Raw genomic sequence first — 25,747 nt, forward strand, 5'->3', positions numbered from 1 at the left:
GTCTGTAACATTAACATATCCTGAGTTATGGAATGTATGCATTCCCCACCATAAGAAAGCAAGCAGCAGGGTAAGAAAAAGTATGGTTAAAATGGCAAGGTACACAAGGTTATTAGACCCAAACAGATATCCCTCAAAAGATGAAAATCTAGACCAAGTGAAGCCAGCAGAAAAGAACATAAATTATCTCTGTATTTCCCTCCTTGTTGACCGACTTTGAGGCCAAGGATAGAATCAGAGTTTCCCTCTCACCTCTAGAGATGGTCCCTTAAAGGCACAGTGGCAGGATCAGTGTATGGAAATAAAACAGACTGGTTGCTACATAAGTTGTATCTTTTCTGTGGCTAGGGAGGGCTTCATTCTTCAGTATTGTTAGATCTACTCCTTTTACCAATGTCAAACTCATATTTTAAAGCAAAAAATAGTATGCAAATAAGGGAGAAGCAGAGGCTGAATAAGCTGAGGTGCGTGCTAAGAAGGATGCTCTAGTGTAGATGCAGAAGGTTAATGGGAAGAAAAATCCTAACATCAGAAGTCTCTTAATTTACACCTCTCTTCTTGTCACATGTTCATGCTTCTTGGGAAAGTGCTAGGCTCCTTCACTGATCTGTTCCTTGTGTCTACAGGTGCATTGGGTCCAGTAACCCTGGATGAATTTGGAGATCTTGATGTCAATTTGTCCCTATTGTATACATCAGTAGATACCTATCAAGTATGTAATTCCATTAAGAAGGTATCCTGTGGTGAACTGTGAGAGGGAAACTAGAGGCCCTAGGTTAGGGTGTGATTATGACAAGAGAGAGAGCTGAAATGGAGGTGTACTAGAGCTGTTGGTGTAGGGGAGGGGTCCCTCCAAGTCCCCCCCCAGACCCCACTTCAGGTCCTTGTACTGTCTTTCTCACCCTGCTAGAAGCTGCCCAAGGGGTTCTTGGAGCAAGCAAACAAATGAAAAGTCTTCTCTCTTTCTTCCCTTCTGGGCAAGAGGAGTCCAAGGGAAATTAAAGAAAAGTAAGAGTGACCTGGGACTCAGGCAGTCTCCCTAGGTCAGCTCTTTGGGCTTAATCTAGATGCGGGGGTCTAATCTCCAGCCCCTCCTCATAAGGCATGTTGTTTTGAGGCTCAGTTGTGCAGCTTTGGGAGAAGTGAAGCTTGTTGCTGTCTCTCAATGAACCTATCTTGGCTTTCTGAGGCAGGGCAGCTTTCATCCTTTTCACTGCCCCTTCCTGGGGCAGGTGTTCCCTTTTAAGCTCCCCCGACTCCAGGCAGAACAAGCCTTGCAGGTGTGCCTTGTTGGTGTTGAACAGGCCCAGGGGAACTTGTTTATCCCCTCTCTGCTATTTTGAGGGCATGCCTCTTCACAGCAGCACAATGAGGCAAGTGGGGAAAGAAGTCACCCTGATTATTTGGTAGACTGCTGCACTTCTGGGAAGGACAGAGTAGTAGTACAGGCAGAATATGAAAAACAGAAACATGAACCAGGCTGGAGGGGACACAGCAGTGCAGTAGAGGGCATGAGTCTATTTTTCTGAGAGTCTGTAGTGCATTATGGGAGGATGAAGCAAAGGAAAGGGACTGAGTGTGACAGCTATTAACAAAGTTCATTTCTATACTCTCTCACAGTTCCGGCCCCTCCTGCAGTATGACACTCATCAGAATAAGACAAAACCAATGACTACCAGCCCATCTTTCAGCTGGAGGAACCAGAAGCTGCCTAGTGACATTCCAAGTGCTGGTGAGATACCTACTAAAACTGGTTCCTAATGGAGGGGGCTCATGCATGGTTAAGATAACACTTACTAAGCAATGTGGCCACCCAATCTTAACTGCCATAGGGATGTCAATAGGAGCTGAGAATATAACAGTACCTTATCCTACCCTAACTAAACTTGTCATTTTCTGTGTACCCAATACAACTTCAAATGTTCATTTCTGTTCATATACTGCTAGGAGCCTTGCTGTTCTCTATGCAACACAGTTGATCTGTGGTGTACATGATGGTGGCTGGAAGAGATCACTTTGGACAATAAAACCTTTACTGAAGTGCAATGGCACTGTGATGGACCAAAAGGGCAGAGTTAATGTTGCATGGCAGGTGTCTCCCTAACTTTGCATTTCCTACATTTGTAAGATTTGTGCTTCCCTGGCCCATGCAATAGTACCTCCATAATCCTGGAACCTGAACTGCTCATTTACTGGTTTTCTAACATTTGGATTTTTGGACACAAACTCTTATGTTGTGGATGAGCATGAAGAGCCTAGGGCAGTGTGGAGAGCCAGAAAGCTTAACTCTATATTAACAAAGTGTCTTGTATGCAAGTAGCTGCAAGGTGTACAAAAAGCTTCAGGTAGAGAACAGTTCAGTATGGCTATACTTCACTCACGACTAGATGGTGCCTCCTCTGGCTGTTCTGGGGATTAGCTCTGCCAGGGCAACACCCCTTCTTGCAGTTCTACCCAGTGATGAGCTGCCAAAATCTTAACAACTGGTTCCCTATAAAAAGTTCTGATTTAAGGGATGTGCCCCAGTATGTATTTTTGTACCAACAGCGTTACCATACGTCCGTATTTTCCCGGCGATTTAAATTTAAAAATTCCTCCTGGACGGCGATTTAAGAACCAAAAAGCTTGACCTGTCCGGGAAAATACAGATGTATGTTAACCCTGCCTAAAGTTCTTTTTTAAAAAGATGGGCCTGAACTAGAAATGAGCTCCGTTTCACATGTGTGGGTCCCCGCCACTCCCTGGGGGTTTGCTAGGGTGACCAGATGTCCCGATTTTATAGGGACAGTCCCGATTTTGGGGTCTTATATAGGCTCCTATTACCCCCCATCTCCTGTCCTGATTTTTCACACTTGCTGTCTGGTCACCCTGGGGTGTGCACATGTGTGGGTCCCAGCTGCTCCCTGCCCCCCTCATTGAAGCAGGTGTGCAGGGTTACTGCCCTGGGAACTGCAGGGCACCAGTGGATGTGGGGCCAGCTGCAGACAGGGGCGTGGGGCAGGGCTAGCTGGAGGCAGGGGGTGCAGGGCTGGCTACGAGCAGGGCAGGGGGTGCGGGGTTGGTTGGAGGCAAGGGGGGTGCGGGGGGGTGCAGGGCTGGCTGGAGACAGGGGCTGGCTGCAGGCAGGGCGGGGGGTGCGGCGGGGCTGGCTGCAGGCAGGGCGGGGGGTGGCTGGAGACAGGGGCTGGCTGCGGGTAGCGGCTGCGGGGGTGGCTGGCTGCAGGAGCTGGCTGCGGGCAGGGTGGTGGGTACTCATGGGGAGAGCAGCAGGACGCAGCTTAGGCCCAGCAGAGCAGCCGGGGACCCACCAGGCAGCATCGGGAGCCCCAGGGCCAGGGGAGCAGCAGCAGCAACAGGGCTTGTGTCCAGGGCCAGGCGGCAGCCCACATGGCTCCCGCAGCGCAGCGCCCCCGGTGGCCGGAGGAGGAATTACATTACTTCCCGGCTGGAGCCCATCAAAGCCTCAGCGCCCCCTGCAGGGAAGCGGGTTAACAACCGGTTCTAAAACTGCTTCAAAATTTAACAACCAGTTTGCGCGAACCGGCTCCAGCTCACCACTGGTTCTACCCCATCAATCTGTCAACAGTCCCCCTCTTGCTTCAAGAGCTCCTGCTTCCCTCCAGCTAGGTTACTCAGTGTTTTCCCCTTCCAGGGTATCAAAATCTTTTAACACAAATTGTCCCAGGCAGTCTGCTCCATGCCTCCTGGTCTGCGCTACTTCCCCAGTGGCTGGCAGGGGAAACTGGTCCTGCCCTCTACTCTGGGTTCCAGATCAGGGGCCCTTCCATCAGCTGCTAGGGTTTTCTCTATCCCATACCTTGCTGCTTTTCCCACCTTTCTGGCTCTATGGGTTTGCCAGCCCAAACTCCATCCTCCCAGGGAGTAGCTGTAGACTACTCTCCAGTCCTAAACATATCTCCCTTCTCCCAGGGAGTGACTGCAGACTACTTCCCTGCAGCCCCCAGCTGCTGTCATCTTCTGGGCTTTATACAGACCGCTCCTGTTCCTGTCTAGCTAAGCCTTGACTCTAATTAATCCCTGCTTTCTGGCTCCTCCTCCAGGTGCAGCCTGGGCAGTTAATTGGCCCAGCTAACCACTTTAACCCCTTCTCCCTTGTCCTGTTGAGACAGACTCTCCATCACAGGCTGATACTAACTCAGCCATCAGTATAGTGTGATCAGTGGAACTGGAGCCATGTTCCCTGAAGGGATGGGGACTGTTATTGACAGCACAGGAGGGGACAGGGAATGGGTGGAGTTTGTCTGAGTTGCTTCCAGCCTCAGGGAGAGAGCAGTGCACAGGGTTTAATGAAGTTCCACTTGTTCAACTTAACCTGCATTCAGTTTCACTCTTTGCAAATGAAACAAGCAAGGGGAGGCTCTCAGTAAAAGTCAGCTCAACCTAGCTCCCACTGGCTTGACCCAGACTGTGTTTCAGTTCTTGATAGCTTTCTACTGATCCTCTGTGTGACCCAAGACAAGTCTGGACCACAGAACCATGACATACCACTTTCTCTTGGTGACCAGAATTTCCTTCTGTATTCAATCAGATTTTAAATCCAGACTACTAGAATTCAGAGTTTTGTGGAACACAGTGGCACCAAAAGCCCAGTAGAGAGCAAATGAGCACTTTGATTATTTAGCATGAGAGTTACTTAGCACATTAAGCTAAAGTCCTACCTGTCTATGTTGATAAGTGTTATGGTGCAAACGTAGCTAAGATGAGGTACCACTCATTTGTTTCCCCCCAATTTTGAGTCCATTTGCAGTAAAATGTTACATGGAGTGTAGTATTTTCATTTACATTCTTCCACCACCCTCAAACTCCTTAAGAAAATGCCTCAGGGAGTCATTTATAGCCCCAAAGTAGGAAACCCGATGTTTTTACACAGTTTAGTTTCCTCTATAGTAGAAACAGTGTAATGAGACCAGATCATATGTTTTAGCCCCACAAATAGGCTGCCTGAACCGTCCAAAAGTCTATGAAAACACAAATGCAAAGCTATTAAGCTTAGTATATGCTTAATCCTGAACTACCATTTTCAATTTGTAGCAGCCAAGCAGGCTATAGTAAAGCACGGGACCAATACTTGCAAATCTAGAAGTCCAACTTCTGATATAACCAGATTTTTTGCAGCTTAGGCAAAACAAACAAACAAAAACACTTTCCAAAGCCAAGAATTTAAAAAGGCTTCCTCCAGCCAGTTTCCAAACAAATATATGCAAACAGAAAATCGCTTTAGATAGCCAAAGTTTAAGTCACTGTTACCATCCACCTCCTATCAAAACTTTTTTAGCTAGCTATGTGCTCTTTCCTCTAGCAAGCTAACCAAACTCAATAGCTAGAACACAACCCTTTTATAGCAATTTGGCAACTTTAATTTGTAATTTGCAACTGCTGATCCAATTCTGCTACTCTTCCCATGACATTCCTTGAAATTAGGGCTTTTACCTTTGATTTTTCTATTGCTCAGAGTGTTAATGCCCACCCTACCAATCCCTGGATGGGTCTATACACTCCAACATAAATTTCATTCTGGTTCTTTAGGAAGAATACAGAATATTAATTCGTGGTGGAATACTGTTTAGCATGCTATAGTGTCAGTAGCCACTAGAGGGTAGCATAGCCTCAAGAACAAAACTGGTGCTCTAATACTCCCATTTCAAACATCACCCAGTCACATTATTAAAATGTGAGTTTGGAATCGTGCAGTCTTCAACAAGTGAGACACATGTTTCAGGGGGTTGGCAGGGAGACAAGACACCTCATGACTCCTCATGCATATCTGCTTGACGGATTTATTGATGACCTGATGTTCTGCCTTCCTAACTGGAGGCAATCTTCCACTGATTTCAACGGGCTTTGCATCAGGCCCTGGGTATGTATTTTTTAATACAATGTGTTCAGTGTTCTCACTAAGGTTGTATATTTTCCAATTTCCCTCCTTTGCAGGCCCGCACATCCTGACTATCGCTGTCTTTGCACTCACAGGGACCGTGGTGTTGGTTGTGATCATCGCTCTGCTGGTGTTGAGGTATCAGCCTCATGTTTCTTTTCTCCTCCATTTGGTACTTCTGGGCATGGGTTGTTTGATCGCTCCTTGAAAATATGTCCAATTATCTCCTACCCATTGGCAAGGCTCTTGCTGGCTTCTCTCTCTCTGTGTGTGCCACTCTATTGTAGACACCACGCATGGCACCTGCATTCAGCACTCCCTGCTTTGAGAAATGATCCAGTTGTTCAGGTGGGTAGACGTGACAGGTGGTCAGGCCTATTCCACCCCCTAGAAAGCACTGCTTTGCATACACACACAAACTTAGCAAGTGTCTTTGTGAGGACAAGGCCAACCTTCAGATTTTTTCTCACTTATTGATCACACTTAGTCCTTTCTATTACTCTACTATGTTTCTTTACCCTTTTGGTGACTTCCAACAGTTCTTCCTGGAAGGATGACTCAATCTTGTGTCATTGCACAAATAAAAATACCAGAAAGTTTTGGCACCACAGTGTCTAGATCAACTTTGTCTCTTACTATTTTCCCAGACTTGTCCTGCTTCATTGCAGCTAGTTCACTCACTTTTTCTATGGCTAAAATTTTCTGACTAGATTGTGGTAAAGCTTCTATCATGATGGAAAAAATCAGATAAATAGAAACTGAAACCCACTCTAGGATCCTCTCAGAGAAAAAATTCAACCCATTTCCAGTGCATCTATATATCTCTCATATTCATAAGACTCAGAACCGTCGTTTTCAGCGGTTTCAGAGATGTATATTTTACCTGGACCTTCCACCTTTAGTAGCTCAGATGATTCCTTTTCCACAGATCAAAGGACTTCATACGAATCCAATTTTCTTGTTGTCTTTGAACACCTGATTTGTAACACACTTTAACCATTGTCATTTTGCCCTGATGTGTTCTCTTTGCTAGTTAACACTCTCCATGAGGTAAGAATCCAAGCTGATGTAGTCAGTCCACACTTGGATGCCCAGCTGTACCCAAGAAACAGAAGAGTTCATTGTTCCCAAACCTAAGGACAAACATGTCAACAGACTGACAGACAAAGTTAATCTGTATTTGTTTATTTGTTGAAGAGCTAGCAGAAATTTGACAAAAGGCTATTTCCAGACACTTTGTACTTCTGCCAAAGGTGCTGTTACCCCTCCTGAATCTATTCCAATGAATCTACTGATGGCAAAGATAATTAATCATTGAATTCTATTTAGAGTTTTATGCCACACCCATCACTGTGGTCTCCGAGAGCCTCCAATGCAGTAAGAAATTCTTGGGGATTCCTCAGAATCAATTCTTGCTATTTTTTCCAAAAAATTTACACTTTGCATGTAGAAATGTTACCAAACTTCACAGTCCTAGCTAATTCAGATGATGCAGTGGATCACCTCATAATTCTCAAGGAAGAAGACAGACCTGACAATGTCATTCTCTTTTGTCAGCCAGTTAATGACCTGATTAATGACTGTTTACAACTGATACCAATTTTGCTCTTCCCATCAATATAGCCAGGCTCCACAAGCGGCTTACCTAAACTGAGGTCTTCTGACCCGAGTTTCAATTGTGCAGTGATTTCCTGCTCTAGTAAATCTCATCTCTTGATAGATGATAATAATACTCCTCAGAATCCATTAGGCAAGAAAATGAACAAGAGCTCAAATCATTCCTTACATATCACCCAGTGTGTGGAGTTCTTAAACTATCCCACACTTTTCTGGGTAGTTCTGACTTCCAAGTAAACAAATCAATCCAGAGTCCTCAAAAAACACAAAACCAGTATTAGACATTGGACATGTCATTCCAGTCCAATAAGTGCTTAGATACTAACAAGTAAAATTGATTTCTTTTCTATTGGGATTATTTGGCTTATTTATTGATAGTTTATAGAATTTTCTAGTTAAGATTATGAAATGGGAATTTTCCACAATTTAATGTTTTCCTAACCATCTTGAAATTTCTCCCTTATGAAATCTGTCTGTTCTTGAATGCTGTTAGAGCTTCATGTGGGGAATTCAGGAGAGATACAGGGAGACCCATATAACTAGAGCCCCATGATCTCCTAACTGTCTAGCACTTTAACTGGTGCTCCTACTGGCAAATTATGATGGTTCAAATGCAACTAAACATTTCAGACTAAAATCAGAAAAAACATTTACATCTAAAAATGGACACTTCCTCCCTTTCCCCTTAGCAATGGTAGTTAAAATATGTTAGAAACATAAAATATTTATGTCAGTCAGCATTCTAGGATCTTCAGTGTTCCAGAGCATTCTCCAGCAGTCAATCACTGTCCAGGATTTGCCAGCATTCCACTAACCAATCTGTGGTGCCCATGTTTTTTATACAGGAGTAACCTGCATCGAAGAATAGAAATTCCAATGAATTGTTTTCCTGTTTCACAGTTTTCTTATTATTCTTCTGTTGAGGGAGGACATTCCTACAGAAAAGACAGGGGATTCCATGCCTCAATTCCAAGGATTATTCCCTGATATAATCAGGAAATCTGCCAGAGGCAAAGGCCTTCTACAAGAAGTCACCTTACTTCATTCTGCTGCCTCCTCACTGGCTTCCTGCTTTTCCTGGCTAGTACAACTTATTTCTGCAAGAGCCTTGCTGCCAGGGGCTCATCTGATCCATGTTTGCCTCTGGGATTGCCCTCAGAGCATGTTCAATAGCATAGAAAAGTAAACAGTATAAACTATCGCAGATTCATTCTGCATTGTGTTCCCCTGTGTGTGAATGTGAAGAATTCGGCAGCAACCTGCCAGCAATTCGTCTTCTGCATTGACCCCTTCAAATCTATAGTGCTGAAACCTCAGAGAGCCCAGATTTCCCTAGGGTCAGGGGAAAAAGGAGTATGTGATGGAGAGGGTATTTCTCCCTTCCAGGCCTCAAAGCTGGGATCTGTAGGAGCAAGCTCTCCAGGAATGCATGAAGAAGAGAGTACAGGAGCTGGTGTGCAGAATTCTCTCTAGTACTCCAAGATTCCCCACTGCACTCAGCAGTATGGATTCCAGTTGTTTGATAGGATGATCTTAAACAGGTTCGCTTATTTCACAGGAAATACAGGAGAGATATTGCACTTCGGCAGAAGAAATGGTCTCACATACCACCTGACAAGATCCTGCCTCTGGAGACCAATGAGACAAGCCACGTCAGTCTGAAGGTAGGAGAGACAAGATATCCCCATGGAGGGAGGGTTGGGGGGTTCAGAGTCTCTGCACTATCAAGACTACTGCTTGGGCTCTGACAGTGGTAGAAGTATCTGTTAAAACTGGTTCACTGTCTTTTCACCTTCTATGCACTATGCAGAAGAGGAATGAGATTAATCCCCAGTAACTTCCCCACTTAATACAGCAAGTACAAGTTCTTTGCACAACTGTGAAATAGGCAGGGTATTTCTTTCCAGGCTCTTCCATTGGATTCCCACACCATTCATATCACAAATGACATCCCTTTTCAAGAAGGAGTTGATCCTTGATTTGTCTGTAAAACACAGGCCAATAGTACTGATCAGAGGAAGAGACCCTGACGGCATATGGGAGTCGCATGAATGGTGATTGCATGTTCTGGGATTTAGTTGGGCTCTAAAAAGAAAGACACCCATGCAGACAATGGCATAGTTTGGCATTATTTTTCTCTCTGCAGTCTGGTGCCTGCCAGGGTGGGGTATTTTATAATTGCTGGCTAATGAGTCTTCTTTGTTCCCCAGATTGATGAAGACAAGAGGCGTGACACAATCCAGAGACAGTGCCAAGCCAAATATGACAAGAAGGTAAAATGACCACAGCATCTCTGCTCCCCTTCCCTTCTTTAGTGAGAGGCTTCTGTGAAAGGCAGTTGATTCTCTTTAGAGAACAGGAAGCAATGCCACCCCCATTCTCATCCAACCTTGCAAAACTGGTAAGTTAATGGAAGGGGTGAGGCGTTCATTTTCCTTTGAGGCCCCCTTTTATTAGCAACTGCCAGAGGCAGAATGTTGGACTCAGTGAACCACTGGCCTGGTCCCGAATGGCAAAAGGCAGGATCCAGGACACAATAGATCACTGGTCTGTTTTGATGTGGCATGAGGTAAATTAGTGGACTAGATGGGCAAAGGAGGACTCTTATTTATGTGTGAAGTCCCCTGAATGTCAGCTGAACTTTTTGCCTGAATAAGGTCACTCATGTGAATGAAGGGTTTGAAAGATCAGCCACTGAGTCTGTTCCAGAACAACAGAACTATCAACTTGGTAAATCTTGTAAAAAATAATATAACTCCATTACTTATTAGTGGATAAGGATATACTCAAATACCAGAAGTAGTTTAGGGGAGCACGGATTGTTGTTGTTCTGCTGCTATGGTTTCCTCCCAGTTTGTTTTTTTCTTTCCAGGTGGTGATCCTGAAAGATCTCAGACATGATGGGAATTTCACAGAGAAACAAAAGATAGAACTGAACAAGGTAACTGTTTCATGTAGCAGCTAGACACTACAGAGTGAATGAAACTAATTAGTGAACTCATTCCACCAAATCCATGTGTGTGTCCATCCCACAGGCTACTGCAGCCTGAGGGTCCCTCTGTGTGTGTTATGGGGGGGTCTTATGCACAGTTCTGATTCTGGACTGTAAGCCTTGGACGTTGAAGATGACTGAGATCTCTCATGAACCTGATAGAACCTTGTTAATCCACATTTTTATAATCAGTGGGAAAACTGATGCTTTCTCTTTCCTCACTTCATACCAATCATTTAATAGTGGAGTGTTGTCGTCAAATCTCCTATTACTAAGGGCTAAATGCATCTCTGGTGTATACAAATACATCTCCATTAACTTCCACAGAGTTATGTCCTACATAATTTGGCTTTAATAGTATATTTTCTAAAAAATTATGAAGTACATTTTTACATTAGGGACAGATACATTGTAAAGTATTATAAATAATTTTAATGAAACTGCAATAGCCTAAGTAAATGAACAAAGTACATACTATCATGCAGGATCCTCATATTTCTATTATTTGTTCATTTATGAACTAATTGGCAACATTCAGTCATTTATAATGGGTATCCGTGTCCAGAGTGTGAAACTGTGAGGTTCTACTGCAGAGGCAATAATGGAGACAGCGGAGTTTGGAATACAGTCAACAGTCACTCCCCACCCTTATCTCCTAGATCAGAAGGCTCTGATCACTCACTTTGGTTCTCCACACACCTGCACACAGAGAACCCACACATCATATCAGGGTCTGGGATTGAGAGCCCCTTCACACCATCAGACTTAATTTTGGCTCCCACAATGTTTTTAATGGATACATTATTTTTGCTCTAGCTCTTCCAGATGGACTATTACAACCTGACAAAATTCTATGGCACAGTGAAGATGGACACGATGATCTTTGGGGTGATTGAATACTGTGAGAGAGGATCATTGAGGGTAAATAACTGTGCAAGCCCCTCTTACCAGTTTGTAAAAGGAAAAGCTAACCTGCCAGATGGCTGGGTCCTAGGGCAGGAGAAGGGAGAGGAGCAGAAGTGAAGTCAGTAATATTACTTCAGTACTTCTATGAAGTAATCTCACTGACTTCTCTTCTGCTTCTCTCCCTTCTCCTGCTTGGAGTCGATCCTCAGCAGGTGTAAGCTGACATTGCTCCTGAGTCAGTGGAAAAACTCTCACTGACTTCAGTGGGCTTTAGATCACTCTCATAATTAAAGGATGCAGTGACAGACAAGTCAGAATGTCTTGCTAGGCTTTGCAGTGTTCATATAGGCAAACATATTCATAGAGGCTCATTTTTTGCCTCCGGAAACCACAGTGACTAGAAAGTATCAGGGGGTAGCCATGTTAGTCTGTATCCACAAAAACAATAAGGAGTCCGGTGGCACCTTAAAGACTAACAGATTTATTTGGACATAAGCTTTCATGGGTAAAAAACCCACTTCAGATGCATGGAGTGAAAATTACAGATGCAGGCATTATATACTTAGCCGTATGGAGTGGAAATCCGTCAACCTTAACAAAAAACTCGCACAGATACAGACAAACATCATCTTCCTCTCCACTTGTGAGGTAACTCCCTTCTCTTCATGTGTCAGCATACAATGCCTGCATCTGTAATTTTCACTCCATGCATCTGAAGAAGTGGGTATTTTACCCATGAAAGCTTATGTCCAAATAAATCTGTTAGTCTTTAAGGTGCCACTGGACTCCTTGTTACAGTGGCTAGAAGTTAGGTTCTCACCTTTTTGTAGTTCCTGTGTAGGAAAAATTTATATTCCATTCCCTAGCCTCCAAGTAACCCAGTGTCTGTCATAATTTATGTACTTCTTAAGTAAAACAGAGAGGAACCCCTTTTTAGTCACTGGCCAAAAGGCTGCGTGATTCAGAGCTTTGTTAACATTACACAGAGACGCCTTGCCTTCCCTGGCTGTTTCCTTGCTATAGGTTAGCCCCTTTGTCTCCTTCTTGTCCTCCCAGGATGTCTTAAATGATAAGATCTCCTACCCAGATGGCACCTTCATGGACTGGGAGTTTAAAATCTCTGTCATGTATGATATTGCCAAGGTAAGTGAATCGGTGGCACTGAAGCATTTATAAACCTGTCCACATGCTATGAAACTTACATAGTGGGTAGCTATAGGTGACAGGGCCTAACATAATATATGCTTTAGGCTACCACGAGAAAAGGTGTGGTCCAGCAGCTAGAGAAGGGATTTAGGCACTTGGAGCCCTAGGTTCTATTCCTAGCTCTTCTGCTGATTTACAGTGTGTGGGGTTGGGCAAGCTGCTTAAAGGAAAACTCCAGCGTTTGTTCAAAATGGTAGACTCGCACCATCTTGTATCAAAAACAACAGAATAGGGTTTGTTTTTTAAATGAACACTGTAGTTAATCTTTTAAATGTAAATCTTTCAATGGCTATTAGCCAGGATGGGCAGGGATGGTGTCCCTAGCCTCTGTTTGCCAGAAGCTGAGAATGGGCGACAGGGGATGGGTCACTTGATTACCTGTTCTGTTCAATCCCTCTGGGGCACCTGGCATTGGCCACTGTCGAAAGACAGGATATTGAGCTATATGGACCTTGGGTCTGACCCAGTATGGCCAATCTTATGTTCATGGTAAAACTCACTACTAGTACTAGGTGTAACCATTTCAGGAAGTTAGGGCAAATTAGCATGGGAAGAAATTAATCCTGCAGTGAAATCAAGGCTGATTTTAAGTAACCTTCACTACGTACTGTAAAAGCTGTGTTATCCGGCACTTTACCAGCCGGAAAGCTCTATAAACGCATTTCTGATTTTTATTGAAAGTCCGGTTTATAGTCCGGTTGGTATGGGACCAGCAGGCTCCCTACCTGGCTCCGTGTGGCTCCCTGGAAGCAGTGACACATCCCGGCTCCTCCTAGGCAGAGGAACGGCAAGGCGGCTCTGTGCGCTGCCCCCGTCCCGCCCACTGGCTCCACAGCTCTCATTGGCCCACCCCTGGCCCACCTCTTCCCGCCCCCGCTGTGCCCCTGGCCATGCCCCCACTTCCACCCCTTCATGCCCCGCTCCACCCCATCCTGCCTCTTTCCACCCCCGGCTCCCGAGCGTGCCCCATCCCCGCTCCTCCCCCACCCTCCTGGTGCCTCCTGCACACCACTGCCACTGAACAGCTGATCCGCAGCGTTCAGGAGGTGCTGGGAGGACGGGGGAGGAGTTGATTGGTGGGGGCCGCCAGCAGGAGTGGGGGGGAGGGATGGAGCTTTGCTGATGGGTGCTAAACACCAGCTAATTTTTTCTCCATGGGTGTTTCAACCCTGGAGCACCCATGGAGTTGGCACCTATGCTCGAGCCCCCTCCTGCACCCAAGCTCCCTCCCAGAGCCTGCGCCCTGCACTCCCTCCCGCATCCCAACCCCCAGCCCTGGACCCCCTCCTGCACCCAAACTCCCTCCCTCTTAGTTAACTGGAATTTTTGACTTACCAGCACCCCCCATTCCCCTAACATGCCAGATAACAAAGCTTTTACTGTATTTGCATTTTTGGAAGGTGGAGAGTTGAGATGGGTAGTAAAACAAGAGTTTTTTAAATTAAATATGTATTTGTTTTATTTTTAGTGAAATGGGGGCCCAAGAATTTCACACACAGATTTAGATAATCTATGCCCTTACCTTTCTTACTGCTCCATCAAAATCCTACCACCATTCCTGGCCAGTCCTCCCATTTCCCTACATGCCTCAGCTCAGATGTGGTCTCTGTGATGAATGATTCTGCTATGTCTGTTTCAATGTGATAATGAAAATCGCACTCTTTATTAAAATCTCCTTAATCCAAATTGTCACAGTTTGTTGGTCCTGTTAATGACTATTTCACATTCAGTTAACCTTCAGCATTAAGAGCTCTTTTAAATAACAACTGTGGACATGCTTCCCTCTCTTCGGGAATCTTACAAGCAAGTTTTCTTAATCCTTTGCAGTTAATCTTTATAGGACTCCCTTCCAGGCACTGACCAAGCCTGGCCCTGATGAGAGTATCAGATTTGATGAGATCATACACTGAGATAGAGGGCGAATACTGGCTTCAATGAAGTCTCTGGCAAAATTCTTGTTGACTTCAATGGGGCCAGGATTTCACAGACTACCTGCTAGCCACTGTACTATTTGTAAATGGATATGGGAGCCAAGAATAAAAGGGGTACGAGGCCCTTTCTGTGGCATATCACCTGATGTTATTTGAACCAGTCAAGATGATTCAGAAAAGTTCTCTGAGGAGTCCTCCTAAACACATAAGGTTATTTGCAATTTGGAAATGGTATTGTAATGGCGGCCTATGGTGTGGCCTAGTGATTACCATACACCACTCTGCTGTCATCACCTTACCTGACCCTCATGCACACACACAATTTCCTACTTTTATCCCAACAACTCCTTCTCTGCTTATATCCGTCTCCTGTTTCACTGCCTTCCAGCTCCCATTTCCCTCAATACCCAGCTCCTGCATCCCTCAGACCCAACTGCTACTTCCTGCAGTTCAATAATCCAACACCCAGTTCTTGCAGCCGTGCGCCCTCCATCACCACCTCTTGTTCCCCTGCACCCCAGTTCCTGCCTCCCTGACTGCTACCCAACCTATGAATTCTGCCTTCTGCTTCCCATGCTCCTCAGCTGACCTTGAGAGCTGGTGCAGGGGCTGATTCCTATAGCAGCTCATTGTTACTGTGCAGGGCAGCTGGTGCTATCTTCATTGATTTCCTGCTAGCTGCAGCCAGAAAGAGAGCCACTGTAGCAGCCCCTGGCAATGTGGAGGAGACAGTGCAGGCTCCAGCAGCAGAGGTAGTTTTGAGCCAGTGACTGCTGACACGTCGAAGGACTGGCACCTTCTTCAGCAGATATATCAGGACCCCAGGACTGGCATATCTGTATTCTGTACTAGGTGCAAGTGACAGAAAAGACCTGACAACAGCCATGATACAAAGGAATTACAGTAATTGAGCCTTATGGGCACAAGGGCCCACGTTGCTGTTGCAAGCTGTTGCTTGTTAAACAAGAGGGCATTGTTAAATAAGTTGAAAGAAATTGTACAGCTGAATACAATGGTTTTGTACCATACCAGAAAAATGGCCCTGTTGAAAGGGCTTGGTCAGAATTAAAACTGAAGGATGAGATTTTCAAAAGTGCCTTGGGGCTATATTTGAAAAGTTATTTTGTTGCCTAAAGATACAGAGAGGCACCTACTGGGATTTTCAAAAGTGCCAAGCCATCTAACTCCCATTGATTTGTCCTTAAGAGATACAGGAGCACAAACCTCACTGGAAGTCAATGGGATTTGTGATCCTGACTCACTTAGGCAATTTTGAAATTTTCACCTGGGTGCTTACCAGGCTTTCTGCTTCCAAACCCGCTTCCCCAGTAAAAAGGATGGCTGCGGAGGAGAAAGCCTTCTCAGACACACCAGCTCCTCAACTTGAAGATGAGAGAATTCTGTCACATGTAGACCACAGTATCATTGAATCATCTCATAGGAGGCCAAAAGTGGTGAGGAGTTTCTGCTCTAGTGGGTTTGCTCCCTGGGTTGGAGTCAGCAGGAGTGCACACGAGATGTAGCAGCAGAAAGTGGGCCCTGAAGCTTGCAGAAGGGCCTGCTGTTGTAGGCTCTCTAAACTAGGTGGTGGCAGCAGGGTTCCATGGGAGTAGCAGCAGTGTTAAGAAGTGTTTCCTTTGGACACACATTATTACATAGTGTCCACAGGTTCCAGCATGATATATGTATGCACAACATAACCATTTCCAACCACATTTTTAGGGATGCTTGTATCCCCCTAGGGTTGGGGTTCAAATATACCTCTGCTGTTTCACAACACTATTTGACTCTTCCCCTACTATAAGCAAAGCACAGTTCTCTCTTGTGAAAGAGCGGCATGTCACACCCTATGATTATGATCACTCAATTTGTATAATCCAGATTCATGATTATCATCTGTCATCCTTGAGGATGACATTTGCATATGTGTGTTTAAAGTTATGGGGCCAAATTCAGAGGGGTTCCAAACTGGGGTCATATAGACCTTCTAGCCTCCTCAGCATACAGATTGCATTTTACATATCAAAGGGCTGGAAGAGAGAAGTGTAGAAGGAAAAACAACTAATAGGAGACTGTAAATAGGTGTAAATTGTACACCGCCTGCTTAAACTTACACCTACCTACCAGTTGTTGCTCCTACTACATCGCTCTTCCAGCTCCTTGACATATCAGATATGCCATCCTTGACTCCCCTAGACTAAGTGGGCCAAATTCAGAAGTGATGAGTAAAGGAGTGCAGATTACATGTCTGCAAGCATGTGTGTCAGAGACAGAGAGTTCAGGAAGCTGGAGTCTAAAAATATCTGAATTAGCATAACCTGCATGCTGAGGGAACTGGAAGATTCACCTCTGAAATTAGCCCACAGGCTGCAGGTATTATGTATTGACTAGTGTATGTAGATTTATAAATCGTAAGATCAGAAAGGACCTTTATGATCATCTAACCGGGCCTTCTGCATTACGTAGGCCACAGAACGTCATCCTGCAATCTCTGCATTGATCCTTCAGCTGCCCTCTGCTTCAGAGACTCAAACCTGCTCAAGTGTGGCTGATTACGAGTCCCAGTTGTAGATTGATGTCTTACAGAAAGGTTACAACCCTAATACTTTTGTCAGTTAATGGGGATTTTTCATTTAGTGAAGGTGCTCATTCTTTACTAAATAAAAAACTGGAGCATTTCCCCAGCCACATTTTTTAGGGTTGTAAAATACTCATACAAATCTGTAATCTTTACTGAAAACACCATAAAAGCAGTTGTTGCGATCTAGCACTGTCAAGAAGCACATCACAGTATCACACAGTGTGAGCTGGAAAGAAGGATAGTCTGGTTAAGGCACTGGCCTGGAATTCTAGAGACCTAGCTTCATTTCTGAGCTCCACCACAGACATCTAATTTGACCTTGGAAAATCCCCTTTGGTAAAATAATTCCCTACCTCATAAGGGTGTAGTGAGGATAAAATTCTTTAATAATTGTGACATGCTCACATACTATGCTGATGAGGGCCATGTAAGTACCTAAATATATTTTATGATGAACCTTCAAATTCCTACTAATTTTGGTAACAATCAAGTCACATACAGTCTCGCTCTCTCTTTTTCTCACAGGGAATGTCCTACCTACACTCAAGCAAAACTGAGGTCCATGGCCGCCTCAAGTCCACAAACTGTGTAGTGGACAGTCGCATGGTGGTAAAGATCACTGATTTTGGCTGCAATTCCATTCTTCCTCCAAGGAAAGGTATGCAAAAATAGTCACAATCCCAACTCTTCTCATCTTCTTCCCAGCCCTGGAATAAGATTGTGGGACTATTAGGCCAAAATACAGCATGTGGGAAAATAGGCTTAAGTGAAAGCAATATGTATGTTTCTATTCAAAAGTACACTTACTGGTTTGTCTAACACATATTCACTATAATGTTGAGGAAAATTAGATTTTCTTAGTCCACGGAGACTTTTTAATGTTTACTCTCTAGAAAGCTACATGATATCCTGTGATCTATTATGCATTAGATGTACTGAGTACAGAGAAATGAATGCATGACATGCAATACAACTTTATTTTGTATAGCATCTTTTATACAAACTGTGTCTGAAAACATTTTACTGAGTTAAATAATACAATCATAGAGAGCAGTAATGGAAGAAGGAAAAAGAAAACAAGTGGTAAAAAGAAGAGAGAGAAAAAAGATATTTTCAACTGATATTTGAAAAGCACAGGGAGTTTGTGAGAGGGAAAGACAGGAAGGTTGGCAGGGACTGCAAGGAAAAGGCTCTCTCTTACAGCATGTGCAGGGCGGCCCCAGCTAAAGTGTCCCCCTGTGGCAGACTGCAGCACTAGTTCCCTGGTCCAGCCATAAAAAAAACAACACAGTCTCTCTCAATGTCCAATTCAAAAGCCCACGTGTAGGCATAATGTATTCGTGTACACATTCAGTAATCTACATAACCCTCCTGATAAAACCATTCTCTCCAAATCCAAAGGTACAGCAGGTATAAACGAAACAGTTTTTCATGTGCTCTTCAGTGATGTCATTTCCACGTCACCCACCCAAGAGTCAGTCACCACTCTGTTCACAGTTCCTTTGCCCTTGTTCCAGGGCCCACTCTCCAGGCCATATCCTGGAGAGTTATCAGAGTTGCTTTTCTACCACAACTCTGGTACCAGAGTTTCCCAAGTCAGGTCTTCCTCAAGAGAGCTCACTGCAGAGTTCTACTTCCCAGGCCTTCCTGCCTGTAAGTCCTATCCTGCTTAAGGAACATCCCTCCAGGTTCAACCCTCTTGTTTCTGGGCTCAGCTTCCTGCAGCCCTCCATTCAGGCCTGGTACAAGAGGGCTCCGCACAATGTTCCAGTTCCCCAGGCCTCCTTGTTTGTGAGTCCTACCTCTGCTCCTGAGATCCACACTCCAGCATAAGAACATAAGAACGGCCATACTGGGTCAGACCAAACGTCCATCAAGCCCAGTATCCTGTCCTCTGACAGTGTCCAATGGCAGGTGCCCCAAAGGGAATGAACAGACAGGTTATCATCAAGTGATCCATGCCTTGTCACCCAATCCCAGCTTCTGGCAAACAGAGGCTAGGGACACCATTCCTGCCCATCCTGACTAACAGCCATTGAAATATTTACATTTAAAAGATTAACTACAGTGTTCATTTAAAAAACAAACCCTGGCTAATAGCCACTGATGGACGTATCTTCCATGAATCTATCTAGCTCCCTTTTGAACCCTGTTATAGTACTGGCCTTCACAACACCCTCTGGCAAGGAGTTCCAGAGGTTGACAGTGCGTTGCATGAAAAAATACTTTCTCGTGTTTGTTTTAAGCTTGCTACCTATTAATTTCTTTTGGTGGCCCCTTGTTCTTGTATTATAAGAAGGAGTAAATAACACTTCCTTATTTACTCTCTCTATAACATTCATGATTTTATAGACCTCTGTCATATCCCCCCTTAGTCGCCTCTTTTCCAAACTGAAAAGTCCCAGTCTTATTAATCTCTCCTCATACGGAAGCCGTTCTATACGCCAAATCATTTTTGGTTGCCCTTTTCTGAACCTTTTCCAATTCCAATATATCTTTTTGAGATGGGGCGACCACATCTGCACCCAGTATTCAAGGTGTGGGCGTACCATGGATTTATACAGAGGCAATAAGATATTTTCTGCCTTATTATCTATCCCTTTCTTGATGATTCCCAACATTCTGTTCACTTTTTTGACTGCCGCTGCACATTGAGTGGATGATTTCAGAGACCTATCCACAATGACTCCAAGATCTCTTTCTTGAGTGGTAACAGCTAATTTAGACCCCATCATTGTATATGTATAGTTAGGATTATGTTTTCCAATGTGCATTAATTTGCATTTATCAACATTAAATTTCATCTGCCATTTTGTTCCCCAGTGACCCAGTTTTGTGAGATCCTTTTGCTGCTCTTTGCAGTCTGCCTGGGACTTAACTATCTTGAGTAGTTTTGTATCATCTGCAGATTTTGCCACCTTACTGTTTACTTTTTTCCAGATCATTTGTGAATATGTTAAATAGGACTGGGCCCAGTACAAATCCCTGGGGGACACCACTGTTTATCTCTCTCCATTCTGAAAACTGACCATTTATTCCTACCCTTTGTTTCCTATCTTTTAACCAGTTACCTATCCATGAGACAACCTTACCTCTTATCCCATGACTGCTTATTTTGCTTAAGAGCCTTTGGTGAGGGATCTTGTCAAAGGCTTTCTGAAAATCTAAATAAACTATATCCACTGGATCTCCTTTGTCCGCACGCTTATTGACCCGCTCAAAGAATTCTAGTAGATTGGTGAGGCATGATTTCCCTTTACAAAAAACATGTTGACTATTTCCCAACAAATTATGTTCATGTATGTGTCTGAAAAATTTTGTTCTTTACGATAGTTTCATCCGATTTGCCCGATTCTGAAGTGAAGTTTACTGGCCTGTAGTTGTCAGGGTCACCTCTGGAGCCCTTTTTAAAAATTGGCATCAGCCCTTTTGTTTTGTTCTCAGCTTTCCCTGACCAAGTTGATTTTTCCTTTTTGCCCTGGAGCTTTTGTACAAGCTCTCCTGCAACTTGGCAGGGCTCACTAACAACTTTCTTCAACTTCAGGTCTTCCCAACAGCCCTCGGTACCAGCTCGGTATCACCATCTTTCCCCCCACCCTCCAAGTCTCCTGTAGCTCTCTCCCAGTAACTCTTGCCAGCTCTCCTCTGCTGCTCTCTGTCTCCAACAACTCTCCTTTGCTGCTCCTATCTGTTTCTTGGTCTCTCCTTTCTTTCTCAGGCAGCTCTCACCTGCCCTTTCTCTCTTTCCCTAGAGCCTTACTGCCCCCTCTGAAACCCAATATGGAAGCAGCTGATCAGTTACAGTGCACTGGATCCTGCTCCCTCTCAAAGGAGAGAGTCACTCTGACACACCAATAGCAATGAGATTGTGTGACAGGGCAGAAAAGAGGCTAGGTACACCATGATATTATTCAGGTTTCAGAGTAACAGCCGTGTTAGTCTGTATTCGCAAAAAGAAAAGGAGTACTTGTAGCACCTTAGAGACTAACCAATTTATTTGAGCATGAGCTTTCGTGTGCTACAGCTCACTTCATCAGATGTATACCGTGGAAACTGCAGCAGACTTTATATATACACAGAGAATATGAAACAATACTTCCTCCCACCCCACTGTCCAGTGGAGTGTCTGCATGAAATATCACAATATCTTGTGATGTACTATGATGTAATTCAAATATTAACATGTCATTTTACATAAATTTACATAATTTTTACATTTTTATATAATTCTCTAAAGAGATTCTTAATATATTATATTCCTTAGATGGAGTGTCAGTAAATTATAGCTTTCACTGATTTTTTCATCACCTTTTTTCTATTTCTGCTAATCATCATGGGGTATTTCTGTATAAATAACCATTCCTCTCTTCTCCCCACCTATCTTCTCCTCCCACTTGATTTTTGAGTGAAGATATAAACCTGAAATTGTGACTCTGGAATCATTTTGTATGATTACCAGCTGGAATGTCATAAACACATATTGTATCATCTCTGTGATATGTGGACAGAAGAGAACCTGGGGCTGGAATTGCAAGAGAAAGTTCTTAGATTCACACACAAACATTTGTAGTAATAGAGGTAGGAATATGGAAAATTCGTGGCTAGGAAAAGTGCACTGAATGTAAATGTTACATTCCTCCTGCTCAGGTTTTTCTCATTGTCACATTTCATATTTATATTCATTTTATTGAAATTATTGGCAACAAAAATGATTAGGGGTATGGAACAGCTTCCATATGAGGAGCGATTAATAAGACTGGGACTTTTCAGCTTGGAAAAGAGATGACTTAAGAGGGGATATGATAGAGGTCTATAAAATCATGACTGGTGTGGAGAATGTAAATAAGGAAGTGTTATTTACTCCTCCTCATAACACAAGAACTAGGGATCACCAAATGAAATTAATAGGCAGCTGGTTTAAAACAAAAAAAGGAAGGATTTTTTCACACAACACACAGTCAACCTGTGGAACTCCATGCAAGAGGATATTGTGCAGGCCAAGACTATAAAAGGGTTTAAAAAAGAACTAGATAAATTCATGGAGGATAGGTCCGTCAATGGCTATTAGCCAGGATAGGCAGGGATGGTGTCCCTAGTCTCTGTTTGCCAGAAGCTGGGAATGGGCGACAGGGGATGGATCACTTGGTGATTACCTGTTCTGTTCATTCCCTCTGGGGCATCTGTCATTGGCCACTGTTGGAAGACAGGATACTGGGCTAGATGGACCTTTGGTCTGACCTAGTATGGTCGTTCTTATGTTCTTATTTTTTTATTAGTAACAGGTTTCACTTCTTTCTCTGGTAGCTCAGGGGGAAATGTTGTTACAAGCATACTGAGAATTTCTGGGTGTTAGAATTCATCCCTTGAAACAAAGTTATTTCATCACAACAGGGTGGTGGTTGCATTTTGACTGCTGTGTTGCAGCTAATAGAATGATTTTGCTTTACATTATGATACAATATCAACATGTCATGGTAGGTTGCCACAACAGAATAACACCACAATGTCTAGATATCGTGACTGGTGTACAAGAAATACATATGTATATTGTTATACAGCCACAGATGTTATGACACAATGATGTTGTCAGCCTCAAAAACATTTGGGGATTATTTTCATAGGTTCATGGAATTTAAGGCCAGCAAGGACCTTATGACCATCCAATCTGACCTTCTGCAAAACACAGGTCATAGAACCTCACCCAGTAATTCCTGCATCCGGCTCAACAACTTGTGTTTGAACCTAAGCATATCTGGTAGTCAGTTATCCAGTGTGTATTGAAGTTGGCCCTTCCACACAATAGCTGAACAAATATCTAAACAATACCAAGCTCTAGTGGGGGTGGGGATAACAATAGTAAAAAGATAAAATTAAAACAATGCGAAGGGGATGAGGTTCTGAAGAAGCTCACAAAAATCAGTTTCATCTCTCTCTCTCTCTCTTTCTCTATATATATATATCTACCTCTTCTGGCTGCTCAGATCTGTGGACAGCTCCTGAACACCTTCGTCATGCTGATGTGTCTCAGAAAGGTGATGTATACAGCTATGGAATCGTTGCACAGGAGATCATCTTGCGCAGGGAGACCTTCTACACTAACTTCTGCCGGGACCATAAAGGTAAGAGACTAAAAACCCACATCTATCTTACACTACAAACGTAACGTTTGGATGTTGTGGCGGTGACTGTCACATTTTCCACAATTTTAGTGAAAAACATTGTCTCTGTTAAGTACTTGAGCTGCTACTTTTCTCACTGGGCAATGAATGAAGAGTCGAATAGTAGTGACACATGGGAGTAATTGCTGTGATTTTTTTAAATTAAGATTTGTACTGTTTTTCCTTCCATCCTTCCCCCTTGCAACATTACATATTCCAACATGTTACAATTCAGTAATACCAAACATCAACAAACCCACATGGACACCAAAAGGGCAAAAGAAACCCAATGACATGAAATAAGAGTGCTTGGCATTTATAGGTGGGCTCGTTAGGCATTCACTATGGCATTTTGCAGATCTCACCAATAATGCTTCAGGAGAAGAACATTTTCTTCTCCACTGCATCCATGAAATCACATTTCATGGTACTGTTCGAAATAGTTGACAGCCTGGTAAATTCTGGTTCCTTGGCTCAGAAACCTAATCAGATCTTTTGTGCTGCAGGGAATTTTCCACATCCTTCAGGGAGAAGATTAATTATATTTGTGCCAAATTGACTGCTATTTTAGAGAGCAGATCCATGCCTTGAGGGGCATTCTAGGAAGTTTTGCTACATGAGGTTCTGGAATTACTGGGTGAACATCAGTTTGTGATTTTTGAGTTATGGACCTATACCTCTCATGGCTAGTAAAAGCAAGCAGGAAGGTTTTGAATCCTTTGATCCAGAAGATGGGTAGTCCCAGACCATGTGGATACAGTTAAGTCTTCTGTGCCCATATTTTTGTCAGGTAGCTGGAGTTTTAGGAGTGAATTTTGTATACACTGTGTAAATGATGAAACAGTAAGTCTATACAACTATTAAAGCAGAACTCCATTAAAGTTCTGTTTGAGGCCAGCTGGGGCTTCACCTTCAGTGGGAATTAAACGCAACATTTTCAAAACTGCCTCAGTGACGTAAACTTAAGTCCTAGTGGGTTTCTTAGTCACTTAGGCAGTTCTGAAAATTTTACCTTTAGTCTAGTTTTCATCTTATTGTGGACAATGCATGACCCTTCCTCATATTATGAACATAACTTTTAGGTCTCTATATGCCTGATTTGCAAAAGACTTTGCCAAAAGCTTTGTAGGCCAGTGAGATAATTGTGTTAGGTTTACACAGATAGAAGGCTATGCTAATAAAAGACCCACAATGGACAAACTTAACTATGAAGCTTCTTGTTTGCAGATATCGAAGAAGTTTCTTTTATTGGGAAGCCAACTGTGTATTGTTCCTGAAATGGACAAATTTTGTTTATATGATGTAAATCCAGTAATGCCACAGCACCAGAATCCATCTATCATTTTATAAATTAGAATAACCACAAGAATGTAAGAGTTTAGAATTCCCCAGACTGCATATTAATAATGAGTTCAGACACCTCTTCTACCTCTGAGTCATCCTGCAAACCCTCCCTGTTTTTGTTTAAACAGGTAATACAGCAGCACCTCAGCCTCCCAATTAGCTCTTTCCCTCTAAACATGTTCAAAGGATTTCTGGGGTAACCTCAGCATGCTCCCTGCCCAGGCATGTAATGTTTATACTCTGGGAAACACAGCCTTTCAAATTGCTAACTCAATACAAATGAACATTTGAGAGAGCTCGTTTTGAGGGGAGGGGACATTTCAGATTTACTTTTGGGTTTCCGTTTGTCTAAAAAACAAACAAGCAAAGTTTACCGTGCTCTACTTAGTTAGAAGATAGGGGATCATTAGCTAAACATACTATATTCCCGGCATATTCGTCATCTTTATAGCCCTGTCTGCCCAAGAGCATACTGTGTGTCAAATGATGCCTGGTTCTGTGTGGGAGTACAATTGGGAGCAGAGTATAAGAGGTCTTATTCCTCCTTTTGCAGGGGGTAGGCACAATCCCAGTGAACACAAGGATTTTATAAGTGTAGTGTCACTACTGGCAAAAGACTCCCTAAATGGGCGGAGAGGGGAAAGGGATATATTCCCCTTCCATGCTTCAGCCAGCAGGGCTTGCTGCATGTGAGGGTGAGGGAGCAAGTTGCACTCTTTCAAAAAAGTGATTCAGTGGCCATGTTCTCCCTGCTGTGCTGGAGGCATTATGCCAGCTCAGGCACAATGTTCCTAGGTCCTCACTGCCTGCCACCCCCACTTAGCTAGTGGTGTTAGGGTCACAATCTGTCTCTGTGTTGGCTTTGACCTATGTTTTTTCATGAAGCTTCACCATTTTAGAAAAGTTTGGTCCATTCCGAATCACTTTAGTGTTTCCATCCTGTAGACTTAGACCAACTTACTGATAGTTTTGTCAGCATCATGGGATGCAATCCATGCCTCTTGCTGGAGCCAGCTCACAGGTGACAGGACATTTAATAGTCTCCTAATAGTAGTAGTGGTTAAATCTACTGGGCCTGATGCCTCTTTGGCCACTCTGGATTCACCGAGTAATTAA

At 43.6% G+C, this 25,747-nt stretch overlaps 1 protein-coding gene across 3 annotated transcripts in view; it reads left to right on the top strand.

Annotated features, from left to right (window-relative positions):
- Window positions 1–25,747, top strand: part of GUCY2C (guanylate cyclase 2C) — an 83,865-nt gene that overhangs the window by 39,281 nt on the left and 18,837 nt on the right. For all 3 annotated transcript variants that reach the window (XM_075124244.1, XM_075124245.1, XM_048835325.2), the window contains 10 exons: window positions 627–712; window positions 1,621–1,732; window positions 5,953–6,034; window positions 9,072–9,177; window positions 9,724–9,786; window positions 10,386–10,454; window positions 11,322–11,426; window positions 12,468–12,554; window positions 17,655–17,787; window positions 23,111–23,248. In XM_075124244.1, the coding sequence (XP_074980345.1) occupies window positions 627–712; window positions 1,621–1,732; window positions 5,953–6,034; window positions 9,072–9,177; window positions 9,724–9,786; window positions 10,386–10,454; window positions 11,322–11,426; window positions 12,468–12,554; window positions 17,655–17,787; window positions 23,111–23,248 (981 nt within the window). The remainder of the gene's footprint in view (window positions 1–626; window positions 713–1,620; window positions 1,733–5,952; window positions 6,035–9,071; window positions 9,178–9,723; window positions 9,787–10,385; window positions 10,455–11,321; window positions 11,427–12,467; window positions 12,555–17,654; window positions 17,788–23,110; window positions 23,249–25,747) is intronic.

Source organism: Caretta caretta, chromosome 1, assembly GCF_965140235.1.
Source record: "Caretta caretta isolate rCarCar2 chromosome 1, rCarCar1.hap1, whole genome shotgun sequence".
NCBI classification, from domain to species: domain Eukaryota; kingdom Metazoa; phylum Chordata; order Testudines; family Cheloniidae; genus Caretta; species Caretta caretta.